The following is a 23,378-nucleotide window of genomic DNA, read 5'->3' as shown; positions in this document are numbered from 1 at the left end:
GAGAAAAACCTTCTGTCTATGATGCTTGTCTCTGATGGTCAAACGCCTCTTGAAAGACTTCCTTCTTTCAGGACAATTCACTCTAAAGGAATGGGCATCATAAGTTGCTCAGAGATTCGGGAAATAAGAATACTTTCTCTTCTGAGGTTAAGGTAGTAAAAATATACCTACCTTGTAAGATATCTCCTAAAAGAACAGAAAGTAAAAGGCCTGGAAATTTTGTGAAGACACAATGAAGAGTGCAAGAAAGCTATGGCCAAACGAGGTACCAATATTCTTTGAAGGGGGAAAGGAAACTCAGATTTAACATGTCCAGAAATGAATCAATCATCTACTTTGAGGTCTAATTAATGATATTTGCTTAGAGCATCAGAAAATAAACCTGGTAACTTGCCCTTCTCTCAACTGGTGAATTTATTATGAGGATATCTAGAAACAGTGGCATGAAGGCAGTTGGGCCTCTGGGAGGGAACGGAATCAGAAGCAGAAAACCCTCATTAACATAGGCAGTACTCTCTCCTCAGCTTCCACCTTTGCTTTTCTGAAACATCTTGCTTCTGTCTTTCCAGACTAGCTTTCTCTGCTTCTCCAAGCTCTTGGCAGACTTGAACACCTTTGCATTAGTTTTGTGCCCAGCAGAATGTCAGTAACAGATTCCTCAGGACAAAGAATCTGATTGGTTTAGCTAGTAGTAGTAGAAACATAGAAGAAACAAGACTTCTAGGTGCCTGAGGAATGATATTTGGAGTAAATGAGGTTTACATGCATTAGTTATCTACCTGATTGCTGTACAGCAAGCTCTTCAAATAATCTCTTTTAGACTTTATCTTGAATATTAACACCATGAGGAGTCTTGAATTTATTTTCAGTCGATCTTCCTTTACTTTTCACATTTTCCATCCATTCTCTGTTTATTTTTTATTTATTTATTTATTTTAATATATTTTATTGAGTTTTTACAGAGAGGAAGGGAGAGAGATAGAGAGTTAGAAACATCGATGAGAGAGAAACATCGACCAGCTGCCTCCTGCACACTCCCCACTGGGGATATGCCCGCAACCCAGGTACATGCCCTTGACCGGAATCGAACCTGGGACCTTTCAGTCCGCAGGCCGACGCTCTATCCACTGAGCCAAACCGGTTTTGGCCATTCTCTGTTTATTCATTTATTCGTTCATTCACTCAACAAGTGTTTGTAGAGTTGAACAGTGTCAGATACTGTTCTAAGTACTGGAAATACAACAACAACAACAACAACACACATACACACACATACACACACACACACACACACACACATCCCTGGTTTCAGGCTTCACTTTTCATTTCATTCAACCACAGTCCCATTTGAGGGCTATTGTGGTTTAATGAATTCATAGTTAATGAGTTAGAAATTAATATACAATTGAATCACTTGAAAGTACCTGTCAACTTTGGAAATAGAACCAGCAGATCAAAGGCCTGAAAATGTTGGAAAAACATTCTTAACAACACACATAGTTTCTATTTTTCCTAACATATATAAACACATAAAAAGGGGAATTCTAGGTAAGAGAATGAAGACTTCTCCAGTGAACCCTAGAAATAAGAATATATTATTTCAATGAATTGATGATACTATTTGAGACATAGGATTTTAGGAACAGCCCTAGTGATGTATGTGTTTCTGACTGGTTAATTGAGAGTTGAGATGAATAACACACACACACACACACACACACACACACACACACACACTGAGGCAGAAAATAAAACTTGTGCTTGTTTTAATCTAAGTTTCCTGCTGAATGTTCACCTTGGGGAACTGAAGTATCGTCTACTTCTCACCTTGTAGATACACCTATATGTTTATATTTATGTACCTGTATACTGTACTTCATATGTCATTTTCTGGAGTTTATTGCTTCACAAGTTGAGTGAAGCCCATGTTTATTCAGTACAAATAACCATGGGTATGTTTTTATTTATTAGAAATAATCAAAATCACAAGGTAAGTATGGAGTAACATCTAAAACAGGGTTGTGCAACTATGGCCTGCAGACCAAATCTGACTCAATGCCTGTTTTTACAAATAAAGTTTTATTGAAACACAATCACATTAATTAACTTACTATTGTCTATGGCTGTTTTGGGGCTAAAATGGCAGAACTGAGCAGTGACAATAGAGATCTATGACCTAAATAGCCTAACATTTACTATCTGGCCTTAACAGAAAATGTTTACCAACCATTTCTTAAGAAATTAAGTTACTTGAAAATATTTTGGGGAAAGATGTTTTGAAGTTTAGGACTTTTAAAAGTCTTGCCACACTGAAGTGCAAACAAAACCAGCAGAATTTCACTTTAATTTTTTCTCTTTGTGCTTGTGTGTGTGTGTGTGTGTGCAAAACCCAGAGAGTTGAAAACATTCATATGTGGTGAGAAACTGGAAAAAAAAATGTGGGACTTTTGTCAACAGGGGCCTGATAATTTTAGCATTGAACTCATTATACTGTTGAGAGGGTTTATTATTGAGATGAGATTGAATGTATTTTAGGGATAAAGAGAAATGTAAAATTTCTTTATGAGTTTGCTGAGTCCCCAAAACAAATCTTTTGAAAGAGTGAGCTTGTCAACTTACCAATTGGTCTTTTATATTATTATCCAAAAACTCAATGACTTACAATCTAGGCACTTTACTAGCTTTAAATCATTTCATTCTTATAACAATGAGTTACTATGAATGAATTACTATTTTTATTATCTCCACTTTAAAGATGAGGAAACTGATGCACAGAGAGGTTAAATGAATTTTCCAAGGTCACACATCTACCAAGTGGTTGAGCCAGGCAGTGTGACTCTGGAGCCCATGTCCCTAAATATTCTCCTATATGCCCTGTGATCATTCCCACAATGACCTTGACAATGAATTTGGAGACACCACTATGACAACCACAATGAAGGAATCAACAAGCAGCAACTGTCAATCTAAACAATAGAAGATATGCATATGTGTTTACTTATTATATGAGTTCGATAATTAAATCTTGGTGGGTTTTGTTTTTGAGTATTAACTGCTTGAAATTACTCTTGCAATAACATTTAAAAGTAACTATGAAATTTTGGAAGAAAAAACAACTTTTTTTTTTTCTACTTGAAAGGAGTGAAGTCTTGGCAAAGAGTTCCATAATGATAATGAAAATGAAACAAATAAAAATTGTTGCATTTTCCTTCAAGTTCATTTCATAACTTGCAGTAAAAGTCAAGGCCCGCATACCAGAGAGAAACTTGGTGAAGTCCCTGCATATGAAAACTGAAAAGTAGCCTTTTCTGATGATGCCGCCAAACAAGCAGGAGGCGTAGCAAGTGCCTTAGAAAATGAACGTGAGCCCTGGCCAGTTTGGTCCAGTGGAAAGAGCGTCGGCCTGCGGACTGAAGGGTCCCAGGTTCGATTCTGGTCGGGGGCACACACCTGGGTTGCAGGCTCAATTCCCAGGGTGGGGTGTGCAGGAGGCAACCGATCAATGATTCTCTCTCATTATTGATGTTTCTATCACTCTATCCTTCTCCCTTCCTCTCTGAAATCAATAAAAATATATTTTAAAAAAGGAAAAAATGAAAAAGAAAATGAACGCGAGTGGAAGTGAATGGTGTCACGTGAAAGCAGAGAAGCTTTAGGAGCCAATAAATGGTTTCTTCATCATTTTTCCTCCTCTGCCCTGAGACTTGCAATGTTCCAGATATGCTTGCTCCTTCAGCTTTAGTCCCTAAATGAAGATAGTATCCTATAAAATAAAAGCATAGTGTGCAAATTGTCTCCTCGACAGGGAAGTCGTCTGGGAGTTTGACCAGGGGGAGGGCCGGCTGGGGGGGAAGGGAGGGAGGCCCTGGCCAGCGGCGGTGGTGGTGGCAGGTGACCAGGGGAAGGGAGGGAGTACCCGGCTGGCAGCCGGCAGTGGCTAGGGACCCTACCAGTGCATGAATTTCATGCACTGGGCCTCTAGTGTGAAATATGAACTCAGCTGATCCACATCACTCACAAATATGAGCAAGAAATACAATGTTGTTCCTGTAAACCATGGAGATATGGGATTGTTTGTTACTCCATCATAATTTAGTTTAAGGAGACTACTGTCGTGTTTTATATTGGCATTAGGTTGCTGCTACAACAAAAACCTCAAAATGTGTAGTACTGGCTACAGAGCAGATGGTGGGCAGCAAGGAAAGTGTTATTGGAGCCTAGAAAGATGGTGACTCATGTTGTCCTATGATGAATTATTTGGTAAAACTGTTATCTGCAGTAACTTGGTAGCTTAAAATATACTAAATAAACATGGGGCTTTAGATGAAGGATTGGGAAACAAAAAGCATGGATTGGTTTATTTTGCTTGTATTTGCCAAGGTACTATAAGAAAGATATGAGTGCAGAAAAGAACTGGCTGGTTTTCAAGCAGGGAAGAATGAAACAGTCCAAAAACTTTGGGACTTTGCAGAGTTGAGTTTCCATCTCCATCTGGTAACAGATAAAACCAAAAGTATTTAAAATACAGTCACCTGAAAAGAACTAAACTAAAAATATGGTCAACATGCTCTTTGTATTTCTTGTGGTGCATTATGGTATAAAAAGGTTTGGGGACCATTAGACTGAAATTTTATGACCAATCAAGAGAGACAGATAAAATTTCATCAGTATATGCTTCTTTATGCATGTGTGAGCATCATTATTTAAAGCTGATTTAAATAAAATTTCTGAGACAGAGGTAGTGAGAATGTTGGTTTGGCTGCTCCTACAAAGACCCTCAATACTAGTACTTCAAATAAGATGGAAGTTTATTTTATGTAATAATCTGGATATGAGAGTGGTCCAGGATTAATCTTATACCTTCACAGTGTTGGGGACCCAGGCTCCTTCCATATTGCTGCTCTGCCTTTCTAAGGGTATTGCTAGCATTGACATCCAAGAGGCCTGTGTGTGAGAACACACCGGATGCACTGCCTTAGAATTCCTTGTCTTCACTTGCCTACTGGGTCCTCAACAATTTTCTGCATTCTCCGGCTGATTCCATGCTGGCCTGTTTGATTCTACCACCTGAGGCCACCATCTGGAATTTCTGGCTCCTCTACCACTTTTGAACAAAGATGAAACACTGTACCACAAAGTATGAGATTTGGCATCTCCAGTAGCTACCTAAGGGATCAGGTGATCCAACCTGGAAGTACAGATGTGAATCTTGATCAGTGGGGTACAAAAGACAGGAGGAAACAGCAGGCGCATTCTCTTTACCCTCCCTTCTTTTGGACTACACCAAGATTTGGTATATAAAAATCAGCCTGTTGAGAGATATCCCACATAGCTGAGCAACTGGCTGTGAGTTTTTTCACGATGCATTGGCCAGCATTGTATTTCCTTCCCATCTGTCCCTGATCTTAGTGCTTTCGGGCTGCTAGAAGAAAAATACCATACACTGAGAGGCTTAAATAGCAGAATTTTATTTCTCAGCTGAAGGCTGGAAGTTCAAGATCCAGGTACTGGCAGATTCAGCGTCTAGTGAGAGCCCACTTTGTGGTTCATGGATGGCTGTCCTCTTGCTGTGTCCTCACAAGGCAGAAGGATCCAGGGAGCTCTCTGAAGTCTGGTTATAAGGGCACTAATCCCATTCATGAGGGCTCCACCATCATGACTTAATCACCTCTCAAAGATCCCACCTACAAATGCCATCATATTAGGTATTAGGACTTAACATATCAATTTTAGTATGTATGGGAACATTCATTCTATAACATTCCACTCCTACCCCCCTCAACTCACGTTCTTCTCATGTGTAAAATTCACTCATTTTGTCCCAACAGCTCCACAAGTCTTAACTCATTCCAACATCAACTTTAAAGTCTGAAGTCCAAAGTCTCATCTAAATATCATCTAAATCAGATATGAATGAGATTGGAGGTATAATTCATGCTGAGGCAAAATTTCACTCCAGCTGTGAACCTGTGAAGCCAAAAAAGTTAGGTGCTTCCAAAATACGGTGGTAGGACAGGCATAGGATAGACATTCTCATTCTGAAAAGGAGAAATAGACAAGAAGTAAAAAGGAGAAATGATAGGTCCGAGGTAAATCCAAACCCTAACAGGGAAAACAACATTAAAGGCTTGAGAATAATGCTCTTTGTTTGGCTCCATTCTAAGCCCACTGGGGTGGCAACTCAGTGGGGACAACCCCACAGTAGCTCTTTGCCTGCACCCCTTTGTCTCCAACCCTCATCCATGGTGGTTCTCTGCCCTGGGTCGGCATTTCTTTCCAGGCTGGGATATGGAGCCTCTGGCTCTTCCCCGCAGTCCTGTTCTTTGAAATCTAGAAGAGGCAGCCATATGGACTTCGCCTGTGCACTCTGCACCCTGGCAGGGATGGTGCAGCACAGATGTTGCCAAAGTTTGTGGCCTGCCCCTTTGGAGGGGCAGCCATGGGAGCCTGCTGGAGCTGCATCTGGTGGCAGCTGCAGAGACCCTGTGTCTCTTTTGAAACTGCTCTGCCCCTGGAACTCCGGTCTGTTATTGGAGCGCCTGCCCTGAGGAGCTCTGAATTGCCTTTGGAGTCATTCTTCCATTGTCTTGAACAATAGCTCCTGGCTTCTGTGGAGATGACTGAGCCACACTAATCTTCTTATCAGATGTTCCCTTGGCTACACTCTCAGTGTTCTCTTCCAAACACTTTTTATAATATAAATAGGCTGAGAGGTTTCCAAATTTTTAAATTCTGCTTCCTTTTTACTTGACAATTCCACCCTTAGGTCATTTTTCTCTTCTCACTTTTTACTATACACAGTCAGGAGGAGCCAAGCATCACCTTCAGCACTGTGCTTAGAAACAGCTTCAGCTAAATATCCAGTTTCATTATTTTCAAGTTTTATCTTCCATCAAACATTAGAATATGAGCACAATTCAGCCAAGTTCTTTGCCACTTTATAACTAAGGATGGCCTTTCCTCCATTGGTCAGTAACATATTCATTCCTCATTTCCAGCTGAGACCTCATCAAAATGGCCTTTACTACCATAGGTCTTGATTTCTACCAACATTCTGTTCAGGATGACTTGGGCGTCCTCTTTGAATATCAAAGCTTTCTCTACAGCTCTCCTCTTTTCTTTCTGAGCCATCACTTGCATTTCCCTTAACAGTTGTTCACGGCAAAGTAGGCTTTCTCTAGCATGCACCTCAAAACTCTTCTGACCTCTACTCATGACCCAGTTCCAAAGCCACTTTCATAGTTCAAGGTATTTATACAGCAATAACATGTCTCAGTGCCAATATTTGCATTAGTCAGGGTTTGCCAGAGAAATAGAACCAATAGGACACACACACACACACACACACACACACACACACACACACACACATACATATACATATACATGAACTTATTATAACAAATTGATTCAACTGATTATGGAGGCTGAGAGGTCCCATGATCTGCTATCTGCAAACTGGAGAACCAGGAAAGCCAGTGGTATGATTCAGTCCCAGTTCAAAGGCCTGGGAACTAAGATTGCCAGTGGTATAAGTTCCAGTCTGAGACCAAGGACTTGAGAACTAGGAATGTCAATGTCCAAGACAGGAAAAAATGGATGTCCCAGTCAAGTAGGGAGAGCAAATTGATGCTTCCTCTGCCTTTTTGTTCTATTCGGCCCTCAACAGCCTGGCTGATGCTCACCCACATTGGTGAGGGAGATCTTCTTTACTCAGTCTACTGATTCAAATGTTAATATTTTCCAGAACCACCTTCACAGACACACCAAGAAATCAGGATTTACTAGCTATCTGGGCATTCCTTAGCCCTGTCAGTGGACACATAAAATTAACCGTCATAGACCCTGCCTCACTTCCCTTTTCTCTCATTCTTGCTTCATGGGAATTATACTACCAAATAAAGCACTAGCACTTAAACTTTTGCCTCAAACCTTGTGATTTAGGGAACCCAGATAACCAGGTATTTAGGTTAACACAGTAGGAGTGAGCTGTAAAAAGTGCACCCTCAGGATGGGATTTTAGAGTTAAATCATCCACTATCTAACAGCAATAGGGAGCCAATGGCGGTGGTAGGTAGAGTGGTAATCACCCTTTGTATGCAGTTTAATTGTGGTAGGCATATACCTTATTTCCACCTGAGACCTCAGGTGGAAATGACTTAAGGGTGGAATTGTCAAGGTAAGGAGATTTTAAATAGCTGTGGTGCTTAGTCAGTATGGGGGCAATATTAATTAAAGAGATTGTGGTGTGGCTTCTTTTGAAGGCATTGGAAGTCTTGCCAATATATATACAGTCTTAGGGCAGTTAACTGACAATTTAAGTCATGCTCTGAGAGTCAGAGCAGCTTTATCACAGCTCAGGGCAACTACAGGGAAGACTTTGCTGAAAATCAGGCCCCAGATCTGGTTATATAGCAGAGATTCTAAGAAAAGAATGAGCCCCAGAATCTGGAAATGGAGATATTTAGGTAGACAAGCTTAATAGTTTTGAGCTTCTAAATTCCTCTGAGCTCTCCAGGCGGGCAGAAATAGCCTCTAACCACTTGCCAAGAGCAATAGTCTCCACTTGCCTGGGGGAACACACATTAACCTATCTAATCTGAAGCAGGTGCCTTTCAAGATGATTCCTGTTGTCCTCAAGATATGCCTCCGACATCTTTCATTAGCTCCTGGCTAAAAACCAAAGTCAGGTTTCAGCACAGCCTGAGCAGGAAAGTACAAGCTCTGCTTTGGGGGAAAAAATAGCCCACATGCCAAAGGAATTGCAGGATCTGGCTAACAGGTACTCGCTGAAACTGGGGGAACATGTGTAGGAGTGTATGTTGTTCTGTTAGACCAGCAGGACAGAATACAAAGCTGGATAGTGTAGAATTAATTAATATGGGGGTACCTACCGATGATCCAGGATTCCTAATAACTTGAGATGGCTTCTTGAAGCACAGATCCGATAATGTTCTACATCAAATGAAGTAGAGATGGTAGAACTTCCATGGTATCGAATTGAAGAAAGGGTCAGAAGTCTCAGAGAGTGGGGATGGTAGAAAGGATTTATTAGGTATGTGCTCAGAACCCACCACTTGGCTATGTTTCCTGGGATGGTCAGAGGTATTTCCTTCACTGAGGATACAGGAATGAAGCAATGAGATGAGCACTAGCACCTTTGGAGAAGTTGCATAGCTTCTGTTATCTGTGCACCAGGGTTGATAGTAGAAGATTCTGCCATGAAGTTTAGCTTCATCATATTAGCGGGGAAGATATAAGTCCAGAACAGCAAAGGCCAGGTGGTAGCAGTTAACAAAGGCTACTAATGTAATTATCATAAAGACAGCCAGGCCACAGTGACAATGAAAGTGCCTTTACCTACAGCAGGGGTGGGGGACCTTTTTTCTGCCAAGGGCTCCTTGGATATTTATAATGTCATTCTGGACCATATAGAATTATCAACTTAAAAATTAGCCTGCTATATTTGGTCAAATATTTAATTAACTCACCCCTAATGCCTGGACAGGGCCAGACCAAAAGATTTTGCGGGCCTTATATGGTCCATGGGACAGATGTTCCCCACCCTTGACTTATCTGGTGGTAGCTAATGTATCATGGTATTAAAGGGGCAAGATGGATAAACCTGCAACAAAGGTGTTGCCCCACATGTATAATCAGAAAACTCAGAATGTTACCCATCCAAAGTCCATGTGCCCAACACTTTGAAAAGCCAAAACTGAAAATGTCAGACTTGGGGGAGTAAAGAAAGATTTATTAATGGAGAAAACACCAACCAAGAAGATGAAGGACCTAGTCCTCAAATCTATCTAAGGGAGTACTGAGTTCAGGTTCTTTTATGCCCAGGGAAGGGGAAATTGGGCGGGATAAGAGGTGATTGATGACCTGAAGATGTCTGAGTGCCAGCAGGCAACTGAGGAAGATTGTGCTAGTTGATGTGAGTCTGATGACGAGGTTCCTGCAAATCTTTGATAAACAATTCGTACTTTCCTTATCTCCTCGGGAGAGACACTATCTGGTTAGGGGCTATTTTGTAAAACTCAAGCTGAAAGCAAAATTCTTCTAATGAGTAGCATGTCTATATGTAAGACTAAGCAGAAGCTATAGCCTGAAGGCCACGGAACAGACAGGCCTGAACAAGGTGGAGTCAGAGAGGCTGAGCATCTCACTCAGTTACAATGACATTGTAAGCAAAAGTCTGAAATCAGTTGCTGCAATAGAAAATTGTGATTCCTCATTTGGTTCCAGATCTTAAGCAGTTCACAAACTCAGAACCTTTGATTGAAGAGGAGACTTAGTATTTAGCAGACCTCTAACACCCAACCCCTGGTCTGTAGCATTAGAGCTGTTATGGGTAGAAGAGTCAAGTGGAGACCTTTGAAACTATCCATACCAAAGTGTTAAATTAGAGGCAATACTGCACTCCAGAGGAATTGCAGAAATTTGTTCAGACATCATCAAAGACTTGAAAGATGCAGGGATATTACCATCTAGACCGCAGCGGTTCTCAACCTGTGGACCGTGACCCCTTTGGCAGTCGACCAACCCTTTCACAGGGGTCGCCTAAGACCATTCTGCATATCAGATATTTACATTACGATTCATAACAGTAGCAATATTACAGTTATGAAATAGCAACAAAAATAATTTTATGGCTGAGGTCACAACATGAGGAACTGTATTTAAAGGGCCAGAAGGTTGAGAACCACTGAGAGCTATGTACCACTGGTGAGGATTTTATGTTTTGAAAACTTATCTTCCAATCTGGCCTGGATAGTGTTACTGATCTCTTTGTCATAAATCCTGACTACAGACTCCCACTGGTAATCTGTAATAAATTGATTTACCTAAGCTGTATCTTTATCTGGTCTGAGCCTGCTATTGATACTTATCAATATGGCGTTCACACAGTAGGTTATGCATTAGAAATATCTTTCCCAGGTGTATGTGTGTGGCTTGTTTTTCTACCTTTGTGGTGGTATTTTTTCATTGTTCTAAAAGTTTTTTTTAATCTATTCAAGTTGATTAGATTTTTTTTTTGTCTTTTACTTTTAGGAAAGCATTAATTCATGACCATAAATACATTCTGTTAGAATTTCTGCTAATACTTTTATAGCCATTTCATATATATTACATAAAATATATGTTACACTATATATATATATGTATATATATATATATATATATTACATATTACTTCATGACTCTACATTTACTTTATTGATTATAACTGGTTTTCCTACTAATTCTGCCTCAGTGTCTATCTGTGGTTTTAGTTGACTACTTCTGTCTCATTTTTTGACTATATATAACCACTAGAGGCCCAGTGCACAAAATTCGTGCATGTGTAGGGTCCCTAGGCCTGGCCAGTGATCAGGGCCAATCAGGTTCCCTACCTCCTTAACTCCCTGCCTCCTCCTTCCCTTGCTCCCTCAGCGACCACTGCTTCTGGTCGCTTGCCATGTTCCGTGCACCCCCTGGTGGTCAGCGCACGTCATAGTGAGCTATCAAACTCCTGCAGTCGAACTCCTGAGGGACACTTTGCATATTAGCTATATATATATATATATATATATATATATATATATATATATATATATATATATATATAGTGGTAATTTGTGCAACTGTGATTAGATATAACCTGCTTTGCTCCAATCTGTCTTTCATTCTGCCATAATAGTTCCATTCTAAAGTACATAAAATACAGACTAGATCATGCTCTTCTCTCTTTAGGAACTTTTGATGGTTCCCAAGTAAATAATTATATTAGCAAACATTTCCATAGCACTTACTATGTGCCAGGCACTATTTTATAGGTTTTACATATATTAACTCAATTATTTCTAAACAAAGCAAAATAATGAGGTAAGTAGTATTATTATTTCAGCCCCATTTTACAGATGAATAAATGAAGGCACAGTGAGGCTAAGTAACTTGGAAAAACTGAGAATTCAAACCATGTTTTCAGGCCCCTGAATTTGGGCTTTAACCTGTATAGTATACTGTTATTCTAAGACTCCCCACTGAATACAGAACTAAGTTAAAATTTCTTAGCACATCTTCCAACTACCTACTATATTTGATAATGTTTCTCTTTCTGTCTTATTTTCTGCCTTTGGATCTACTGCAGTTGGTGGTTTACCACACTAGACAGGTTACTTATGTAACTTGCTATTTATATTTATGTCTGTACCTTACTCAGGCTTTTCTATCATTCAGGATAACATTCTAAATGTTTTATCTTATATCTTTTCATTCACTCATTCCAACAAAGATTTGAGTCATCCTCTATGCCAGTTGCTATGCTGGGGTGCTAGGTCATCACAGCAAATAGGAAAATCCCCGTTGCAAGGGTCTTTCTGTTAATGAGTGGCAATTACTGTCCAGGGCTAAAACATCACCCCTTCTACCATCCTCGGTTCTCTTTCCAGTTCCAAGCTCCATGTTGAGACTCTCTTAGCATTTTTTAAACCTTCATCACAGCACATTTCACAGCATGTCATTTTTAAAAAATTTTAATTTTTGTTGATTTCAGAGAGGAAGGGAGAGGGAGAGAGAGAGAGAGAAACATCAATGATGAGAGAGAATCATTGATGGGCTGCCTCCTGCACATCCCCCACTGGGTATCAAGCCCTCAACCCTGTATGTACCCTGACTGGGAATCCAACCATGACCTCCTGGCTCATAGATCAACGCTCAACACTGAGCCATGCCGGCTGGACTCATAATGTACCTTTTTATCATGATTAGTTGTGTGTCATCTGCTTCTTGTAGGGAATGGGTGGGTTCATTTATTCATTGTATATCACCCTAAAATATGGTTGCTGAATGAAGGGATGAAGAAGTTGAAAAATAAAGTCTACATTAGATGGTGAGGTGGCAAGGGGAGAACTTTGTGTTTTTAAAAATATACCATATATATATATATATGTATATATATATATATACATATTTGGAACAGTCCAAATGATTAAAAGCTAAATTAGGAATAGAAAGAGTATTAACCTTATTATTTCTTTCTCTAATAGTTGCTTTAGATGATAACGACTCTGGGATGGGCAAAAAGGAGCCCTGCAGCCTGCAAAGACACTAATTATAAGGAAGTAGCAATTTACATTATTTATAATGAAGCTATTTACATTTCTTAGCCCTGTAAGACACAACAGTTGCAGAGCTCCATTCTTTCACTATGGCGAACAAAATAAAGCAGAGTGACAAGGAAATAAAAAAGATATTCGAATAGCTGCATCTCATTACAAGAAAGATAACACCTCAAATATTCAAAAAAATGCTTCAAATATAATTTAAATGGAAGAAAATGAAACTCATTTTTGCCACAATGATGATTCAGAGTATAGCACCCATTTAAATTATTCAGACAAGCTCCAAAATCTACTGAAGGTTAAGCATTGTTAACAGTATGTGCAAGGAGAAAAATGACTAAGATGCAATGTTTCATAATTCAAGTATTTGAAATTAGTCACATTTCCTTTACCAGTGACTTTGAAATGTGCCTGCACTATGACTGAGGTTGTGAGAACACCCAGGTCATGGAGAAAAATCCTAACTTTATCTGTTTTATTTTTATTTTCTTTCCTCCTCTCTGGTCACTTCCATTTAATTTGATCTGGCAGTTTCACTTTCATCAATATAATAGCTAGTACTCAGTGGCAAATCACACCAGCCTTTTATACTAACTGGACAAGTCTGTTATGTGAGAACAAGGATCAGACGAGAAGAGGAAGATTTACCAAGCTGATTGAAAAAAAGAGAGAGATTTAAAAATACTTTTTTTGTAAATGTACCAAGGAGGAATATTTTTAGAGCTAAATTTTAAAAAGTCTTGCCACTAGTACACATTAATGTTCAATAGTTAAGGTTGAGTAAAATGCACTTTAATTTAGAATATAGTGATAGGATATGTTTGAAATACAAATGAATCAATAAAAAGTAGTCATAATTGTTAAACACAGACATCACTCCCACAGTTAAAAACCTCAAGAGACAAATAGAGGGAAGCGAATGGACAGTTGCATGTACTTGATTTTTAAATTGCTTGTCACATATTTTTAAAATTTCAATTTGATTGATATGCTTAGTGTTTTGGAGATGGTCAGTTCAACCTATTCATTTTGAACACAGGCTTTGAAGTCAGAAGGCTAAGACCTGGTTGGTTCCCGACTCTAGGGTTTACTCTGACCTTGGTCAAATGACTAAACTTCTGTAAACTTTGGTTTCGTAAACTGTGAGATACTAATAACATCTTAAGTTGTGAAGCTATTCTAATGACTAAATAAGATAATGTTTCAAATGTTTAGAACAATGCCTAGTACATATTAATGATGATAATCATCATCATTATGCGGTCTAAATAAAATAAAAAAAAGGAATAGTTTGAATCTGTAAGTTTGGGCTCTCCTATTCGGGGGCTCTCCGTCCAGAACCTTCATCCCCTCGCCCCAACCCCCCCCAAACCTTCAGGCGTATCAATTGCTTTCTGGACTTGACTCTTTCTTCCTTTGCCCTGCAGGGGCCACTGTGTTTCCCCCCAAAAGCGCGTTGGTTGGATGCCTGGTTGCCACGACACCGTCGCCAGGCAACCGCGTCTGTACACTCCTGTGCCGGTCGACATGGCGGCGCACGGCCGTTCCTCGATCGCCTCCTCCAGCATGCCTGGCGTCTCCGCGTCTCAGCCAGGACTGCCGGTGCCCCTGCTCCCCGTCTCCGCCACAGTCTCCAAGACCCTGCAGTCGAAGGCGAGCTCCCTGGACTCGCTGCCCAACCCCACCTGCCACGAAGACACGTTGCCCCTCGCCGTGTTTTATGGGCCGCTGGACGCGAAAAACCCACTCCTGGCCTCCCTGGAGAAGGAGATACAGGAGTTGCTAGGCTTTATGAGGAGAAAGGAGGCTTTGTCGACAACGGAGGAGAAGAAGCATGAGTTCAACCGGCGTGGGTGAGCGGAGGCGGGGCGCTGTCGGGCCGGGGGCGGGGGGACGGGCGGGAGGAGTAGGCTGCTGGGGGCGAGGCGGGGATGCTGGAGAGGACGCGGGTGGTCCCGGAGCTTGGACCGCCCTAGGCCCCTGGATATGCCAACAAAGTTTAAGAAGCGGAGACGAGAATCGCTTTTCCATCCTTAATTGTATCTTTGCTTCCTGCTTGGTCCGTGTTTCTTATTCGTTGTTTCTGAGTGTCTCCTCATTGCTACTCCAGACCAGTCAGAACATTCCAGGCTCGCTCCCAGATTTTACAAGTGTGCTTGTTGTGGGGGCAGTTTTGTGTAGGGAGGAAAAGGAGTCACTTTGAGGTAGTTTATGTTCTTGAGAAAGTTCTTGAGGCCGGCCATGAAGGATGCCATTCTGTGAACATGCGCTTTGAATTCCTTTTTATAGTCTTCTTAGGACCACAGTGACTTCTTCGTGATTTTGTGACTAATTTTGCACATCTGTTTGCCGTTTGGGGGTTTCTATCACTATGTTATTATCTCCAACTGCAAACTACCTGTTGTTAAGTTTCTTTTTTGTTTATGTTACTATCTTTTTCCTCCCAGTCAAAATACCGTGCAAACTGAACAGTTATAAATCTAAACACGTGGCAAAGAACACCAGAATAGTGAATCGTTTCAACTGATATTTCTATGTATGCATTTAAAATGAAGAGATTGTTTTAATCTATGTTTATTATTCTTTCATGTATTTAACTATTTATTGAGCACCTACTATACATCAGGTACCATACTAGGAAAACATCAAGTTAGCAAAATATATAAAAATGTGTATCCTCATGCAACACATTATTTTTGTGACTACAGATGGCTACTAAACACATCTGTAAGGAAATTATGTCACAAGGTGATAGTGGTGGGGAGAAACTTAGAGCAGATAGTGGGGGTGGGGGATATGGGATGAGTGTTGTGATTTAAAATGGGGGGTGATAGGGAGGATGCTCAGAGAAGGTCAGGAAAAGTGGCCTTGGAGAAAGATGAGCAGATATGGTAGCGAGTGATGAGTATTTCTGTAGAAGGAACTTGCCAAACAGGAAGACTGGCAAATGTGAAGGTCCCTGGATTGGATTGTGACTGTGGGAAGAACTGGTTTCTGGCAGGAGCGAGGGAAATCATGAGTTTAGTATTTAGGTATATTAAGATTGAGATGTAATTCAGCATTCAGGCAGAGCCATTATGTAGGTACTTGGACATTTGGATCTGCAGGTCAGATATACATTTGGGATTTGTCAGCATATCAGTGATATGTAAGAGGTGGTACTTGATGGAATAGTTGAGGGAGTGAGTGGATAGAGAAGAGGAGAGTCCCAGGACTGAACCCTGGGATGCTTGGACATTGACCATGGGGGGAGGGAAGGATAAAAAAAACACACAAAACTGGCAGAGATTTAAAAGAGTAGCCAAGGAAGTAGGAGAAAATCAGTAAGTGAGTGGTGTACTGGAAGCCAGGTAAAGAAAGTGTTTCAAAAAGGAAGGGATGACTGATCAACTGTGGCAAATCCTGATGATGGGCCAAGTAATATGAAAACCAAGAATCAACCAAGGAGAGCACATTATGTACCTAAGCTATGTATATTTGTATTTAAAATATTTCCGTGTTTGTGCCTTAGCTAGCACTTTATCTTTCCATCTCCATGGCCAACATTCCAATTCAAACCACCACCATCTTGGATTTTCCCTGCAGATACTTGATGCTCAGAGGTATCCTTCACATAGCAGTCAGGGCAACCTTTATGAATAAATCACCCACTCCGCTATTTAAAGACTTCCTATTGCCCTACCTGGCTTTTTAGAATAAAATTGAGACTTCTCATGATATCCCCAGAGTCTGAGGATCTGGCCTTGCCTGCCTCTCATCTCAGCTCATCCTCACTTGTCTCTCAGGGCTTTCCAGGGAAACACCCTACTGTTTCTCACCCCAGGGAGTTAGTATTTGCTGCCTCCTTTGTCTGAAATATTCTTGCTTTAGCTCTTCAAATAGTTGGTTCCTTCTCTTCTTTCAGGTCTAACTCAGTTTTTACCTCCTTAGAGTGGCTTTTCATAATTCAGGTTTGTCCATCAATTTATATTTTTTGTTTATTTGTTTTGCTGTGGGCTGTCTCTCTCCACCATTAGAATGGAAGCTCCCTGTGACTTTTGAGTGATGTGTCTCCTTTTCATTGCTCTCTCTCCAGCACCTACCCTGGTGATTGGGACATAGTAAACATTCAATGCACTTTCGTATTGAAAGAATTCAAGGGTTATTATCCTTGCATTTCAACCATCGTTAGTGTTATATATGGGAAAGTAGACCTGGATCGATTAGTAAGTACAGAACCTGCCCCATCTTTAAACAGACTTATTAGAGGGTCACAAATGTTAAAGATTAACATGGACCTTAGCAATTTAACCTCTCCTACAATTTAGGTATATTTTTTTATACAATATTTTTTTAAAAAATATATTTTATTGATTTTTCACAGAGAGGAAGGGAGAGAGACAGAGAGCGAGAAACATCGATGAGAGAGAAACATCGATCAGCTGCCTCCTGCACATCCCCCACTGGAGATGTGCCCGCAACCCAGGCACATGCCCTTGACCGGAATCGAACCTGGGACCCTTCAGTCCGCAGGCCGACGCCCTATCCACTGAGCCAAACCGGTTTCGGCTATACAATAATTTTAATTGAGCGTCTATTATGTGCCAGGCACTGCCCTCGTGAGGTATACAGTGGTGAACAAAATAGATATGCGAATCTGTTCTCATGGAACTTGTAGTCTAGAGAGGGAGATAGGCTTCCAAATGAGTCATTAAGTCAACACAGAAACAAGGGCAATACAGGGAGAAGTTACTGAGCACGTATATGTGCCAGGCATTGTACTAGGTGCTGGGGATACAGCAGTGAACCAGACAAAAATCCTCGCCCTCTTGGTGCTTATATTCTAGAGGAGGAAATAGATAATAAACATATTAAGCAAGTCTATTGTATGGTGACCTAGAAAGTGATACATGCTACGGAGAAAAATGAAAGAGAGGAAGGGTTACGGGATGGGAGACAGGAGGTTGTCATTTTCAATAAGGTGGTCAGGATAGAGGCTTGAGCAGAGGCTTAAAAAGAACACAGCAGGGACATTTCAAATGAATGGTGAGGGCAGTGACATTAAGCTGAGATTAGGAGGAGGGCTGGCAGTTGACCAGGCAAGGAGAGAGGATAAATAGAGAGAACAAGCATGTGGGAAGATCTTGGCAGGAGAGAGTCAGGGACTTTGGAGGCATGGACAGAAGCCTATTTAGCATAGCTTGCTGAGTGTGGGTGCAGTGGCATGAGGTGAGATTAGAGTAGATAGGGCTCTGGAAGGTTTTAGAGGCCATTTATAGAGTTTGTGTTGATTCCGAATGCAATGAGAAACCATTGGGTAGTTTTTGGCAAGGTATTAACCTCATGTGATTTTGTTTTAAAATATTATTTTGGTGGTCTTGTTCAAATGGAGCAAGAATGACAAGGTGGAGACCAGTTAGGAATACAGGAGGTGGGATTTGCTTTTCTAAAATATTTGACAGATGGTTATTCCTTACAATCAACATTTGTTTCCTTTTGTAACTGTAAGACCTTCCATAAGCATAAAAATTCATAGTCTTCAAAATGTAGATTTTGATCAGATGGACAATGTCATTAGATTTAGAGTCTGATAAATTTTTAAAAGGTATGCTTTGTTATAAACATATAAGATTTAGACATATGCTTTATATAGTTGTGAATTTCTATTTTAGAAAATTCTAAATATCCAGCAGCAGCTATAATCAATCAGCAATCCAAACTTTATTAACATTCTTTTCTTAAATGATGTATATTATATAGTCTATGTTATATTTTCCATGTTTAATCATTATGTAAGCCATTCCCAACAAGCAGTCTTAACTTGATCGTAGGGTTCACTTAAAAAAAAAAGAAAGTTCTTTTATTATATAACCTTGATTGAATTAACAAAGCTGATATTTTTCTTTTATGAGTAACAAACCTAGTCATCATTATGTCACCCATAAGGTTTGAAAGAATTAACTCATCTACATAATTTAGGGGTTGGAGGGATTGAGCAAAAAAGAAAAAGAATCATGGACATGCACAGCAGTGAGGTGATTGCGGGCAGGTAGAGGTGGGTGGGTGGAGGTGAAAGGGCAGAGAGGAGATAAATGGTAATGGGAAAAATAATATAAAATAAAAATTTAAAAAGAATTCTAGCAAGATGGTGAATTTTTCGGATTCATTATATTTATTCTAATATTGTAGGATTTCATGAAGCATCAAATGAAACAGACAAAGGTAAAACAAACAAAAACCCCAAAAGCTTCTACCTTTCTAAACTTCTATGGGCTATATTTGCCACACTATTTATTTGGTATTGTTATTTAGTACTTGTTTCATGTGTACATTTTTTAGCCACTAATATTATTACTCAGTCCACAAAGACAGGAATACCCTAGCCCCCTACTTCCCTTATCACTCAGTCAATATCATTTAATTACCTTAATGAATTAATTGACATTTCTATTCAGGTTGTATTATTAATATCCCAACACGTATATCAAAGTACTAGAACCATTTTCAGTCCTTGACTTTAGATTCCTGTCTGTATTAGTTATTTTGGGCTGCCATACAAATACCATACATTGTCTGTCTTAAAACACAGAAATGTATTTTCTCACAGTTCTGGATGCTAGATATCCTAGATCAAGGTTTGGAAGGGTCAGTTTCCGGTGAGAGCTCTCTTTCTGGCTTACAGATACCCACTTTGTCCTCATATAGCCTTTCCTCTGAGGAAGAACAGAGAGAAGGAAGAGGTAGGGAGGGAGAGAAAGAGGAAGGCAGGGAGAGAGGGTGGGAGGAAGGGAAGAAGAACCAGAGTAAGTTCAAGTGCTCTCTGGTGTCTCTTCTTAGAAGAGCATTAATCCATAACACTGTCCTTATCTGGAAATGTATGATAGGATTGGACAACTGTCAAGGGAAATTTGGATTTTTCCTAGAGGCATTTATAATGTCTGAGAGAGTAGGAAGGAGTAAATGTTAACTAAATGAATGAACAAAATAAGCAATGATCCACTACCCCCTGAAACTTTGATTGGAAACTATGTTGAGAATACTGTATGCTTTGTTTTTGTTTTACTTGGTGGAATGAAGCATCGCCCTAAATGGATTGACTAGGTATTTGAATCTTTGTACCCTTTATAAAAAAGAATAAAATAAAAGCAAAGAATGTTTTCTTTTTCTATTCGTTCAGCCATTCATTCATTGTTTCAACAAATATTTATTGCGTACCTATATGTACTATATTCACTACTCTTGGAGCTTGACAATGAATAATATAGTCGAGGTCCTTGCTCTCAAGGAGTTTATATTCCAGAGGATTGGAAGGCTCAGTTAAATACGTACTAGTTAAGAGCATAAATACACTAAGCCTCAGTTTCATCAACTGTATATTTGGGATATTAATATTACCCATCTTAGGGTTGTTGTGAAAATGAAATGAAAAAAATAAAGCAAGTTAGCAAAAGATCCAGAACAGCTAACATAATTTTGAAAACAAAGTTGGAGGACTGACAGTCGCTGACCTCAATCAAGACTTAATATAAAGCTACATTAATTGAGTCTGGTGTTGGTAAAAGTGGACAAGTAGATCAAAGGCACAGAGCAGAGAGCCCAGAAATAGGCACACATAAATATAGTCAACTGATCTTTGAGACAGGAGCAAAGGCAATACAATGGAGTAGAGATAGTCACTTCAACAAATGGTATTAGAACAACTGGATATCCACCTGTAAAAAAAAAAATGAATCAGACAGAGACCTTATACTCTTCCCAGAAATTAACTCAAAATAGATCACAAACCTAACATAAAATAAATGCTATAAAGTTCCTAAAAGATAACAGAGGAGAAATGTAGATGACCATGGGTCAATATGTTTTTATATAACATCAAAGGCATGATCCATGAAAGAAAGAATTAATAAGCTGGACTTCATTAAAATTAAAATTTTATGCTTTGTGAAAGTCACTGTCAAGAGAATAAAAACCAACCCTCAGATAGGGAGAAAAATTTGCAAAAGATATATCTGATAAAGGACTATTATCAAACTATACAAAAAACTTTAATACTCAACAGTAAGAAAAAACAACCTGATTAAAAGAGTGGGCCAAAGACCTTAACAGACCAGAGAAGATATTCAAATGGCAAATAAACCTAAAGAAAGATGCTTCACATTATATATCACCTGGGAGACGCAAATTAAAATAACAATGATGCCCTAACCGGTTTGGCTCAGTGGATACAGCATCTGCCTTTGGACTCAAGGGTCCCAGTTTCGCTTCTGGTCAAGGGCATGTACCTTGGTTGCGGGCACATACCCAATAGGGAGTGTGCAGGAGGCAGATAATCGATGTTTCTTGCTCATTGATGTTTCTGACTCTCTATTCCTCTCCCTTCCTCTCTGTAAAAAAATCAATAAAATATATTAAAAATAAAATAAAATAACAATGATACACCACTACACATTTATTAGAATGGCCAAAATCTGGAACACTGACAACAACAAATACTGTTGAGGATATGGAGCACTAGGATCTCTCATTGCTGGTGAGTGCAGCCACTTTGGAAGATACTTTGGTGGTTTTTTATAAAATTGAATATATTCTGGTATTTGCTGGAAGGAGTTGAAAACTTATGTTCATACATAAGTCTGTACATGGATGTTTATAGCAGCTTTATTCAAATGGACAAACTTGGAAGCAAATGTCTGTCACTAAGTGAAAGGATAAATGAACTGTGGTACATCCAAACAATGGAATATTATTCAGTGCTGAAAGGAAATGTGCTATCAAGCCATGAAAAAACATGGGGGAATCTTAAATGCACATTACTTAGTGGAAGAAGCCAGTCTGAAAAGGCTATATACTAGATGATTTCAGCTATATGACAGTTTGAAAAAGACAAAACTATGGATAGTATAAAAAGATCAGTGGTTACCTGGGGTTGAGGGTAGGGAGGAATGAATATGCAGAGCACAGAGGATTTTTAGGGCAGTGAATAGTAATATCATACGTTTGTCAAAATGCATAGAATGTACAATACCAAGAGTAAACCCAAATGTAAGCTATGGACACTGGGCGATAATGATGTGTCAGTGTAGGTTCATCAATTGTAACTATTGTACCACTCTGGTGGGGGATGTGGATAATGGGGGAGGCTGTACATGTGTGGGGCAGGAGGTATATAGGGAATCTCTATACCTTCTGCTCAATTTTTCTGCAAACCTAAAAACCTCTGTTTTATAAAAATACATATAAAAAGCTTCCATCAGTGCTTTACACAAAAGCAATGATTTTAGCTATAGTTATAATTTATTAATAACTAGAGGCCCAGTGCATGAAACTCATGCACTGGGGAGGGGGTTGTCCCTCAGCCCCGCCTGCGCCCTCTTGCAGTCCAGGACCCTTCAGGGGATGTCTGACTGCTGGCTTAAGCCTGCTCCCCGGAGAGTGGGCCTAAGCCAGCAGTCAGACATCCCTCTCACAGTCCAAGACCCCTCGCTCCTTACCACCTGCCTGCTTGCTGCTCCTTACTGCTCAGCTCACTCCACTTTAGCACTGCCATGAAGGCAGGAGAGGCTCCTGCCACCGCCACTATGCTCACCAGCTGTGAGCCCAGCTTCTGGCTGAGTGGTACTCCCCCTGTGAGAGCGCACTGACCACCAGGGGGCAGCTTCTGTGTTTCAAGTGACCTGTCGTTCTGGTCATTCCGCCATAATGGTCACTTAGGCTTTTATTATATAGACTAGAGGCCCGGTGCACGAAATTCGTGCACTGGGGGGTGGGGGTCCCTCAGCCCAGCCTGCCCCCTCTCACAGTCTGGGAGCCCTCAGGGAATGTCCTATTGATGGACATCCGCAGTCTGGCCGTGGAGGCTTGGAGCAGGCTCCGTGTTTGTGTGTGTGTGTGTGTGTGTGTGTGTGTGTGTGTGTGTCCGCTGGGAGCTTGCCCCCAGACGCACCACAGAGGCTCGGAGCAGGCGCCCCTCTGTGTTGATCTCTCAGGCTTGGGCAGGGCCCGACCCCTCCTCCTGAGCTGGTTGTGACTGTGACGGAGTCTCAACCTCATTTTCATATTACATATTATATATATCCTATCTAATAAAAGAGAAACATGGTAATTGGCGTACGACTGCTACCCTTCCCATTGGCTAATCAGGGCAATATGCAAATTAACTGCCAGCCAAGATGGCGGCCGGCAGCCAGGCAGCTGAAAGCGAACATGAGGCTTGTTTGCTTTAGTGACGGAGGACTCCAATGTTCCCGCCTGCCGCTGCAGGCCTCTGAGCTGCAACTCTAAGAAGCTATGTAA

At 40.4% G+C, this 23,378-nt stretch overlaps 1 protein-coding gene across 1 annotated transcript in view; it reads left to right on the top strand.

Moving 5' to 3' along the window:
* Positions 1 to 14,632: 14,632 nt before the first annotated feature.
* The window catches only part of CFAP54 (cilia and flagella associated protein 54), a 252,763-nt gene continuing 244,017 nt past the window's right edge, over positions 14,633 to 23,378 (top strand). Inside the window, exon 1 of the mRNA XM_059681924.1 lies at positions 14,633 to 14,959. Coding sequence (XP_059537907.1) covers positions 14,634 to 14,959 — 326 coding nt within the window. The 5' untranslated portion in view covers position 14,633. The remainder of the gene's footprint in view (positions 14,960 to 23,378) is intronic.

This window comes from Myotis daubentonii, chromosome 2, assembly GCF_963259705.1.
Source record: "Myotis daubentonii chromosome 2, mMyoDau2.1, whole genome shotgun sequence".
Taxonomy (NCBI): Eukaryota; Metazoa; Chordata; class Mammalia; order Chiroptera; family Vespertilionidae; genus Myotis; species Myotis daubentonii.
Note: the sequence above shows the minus strand (reverse complement) of the source record. Positions and strands in the feature narration are given on the sequence as shown.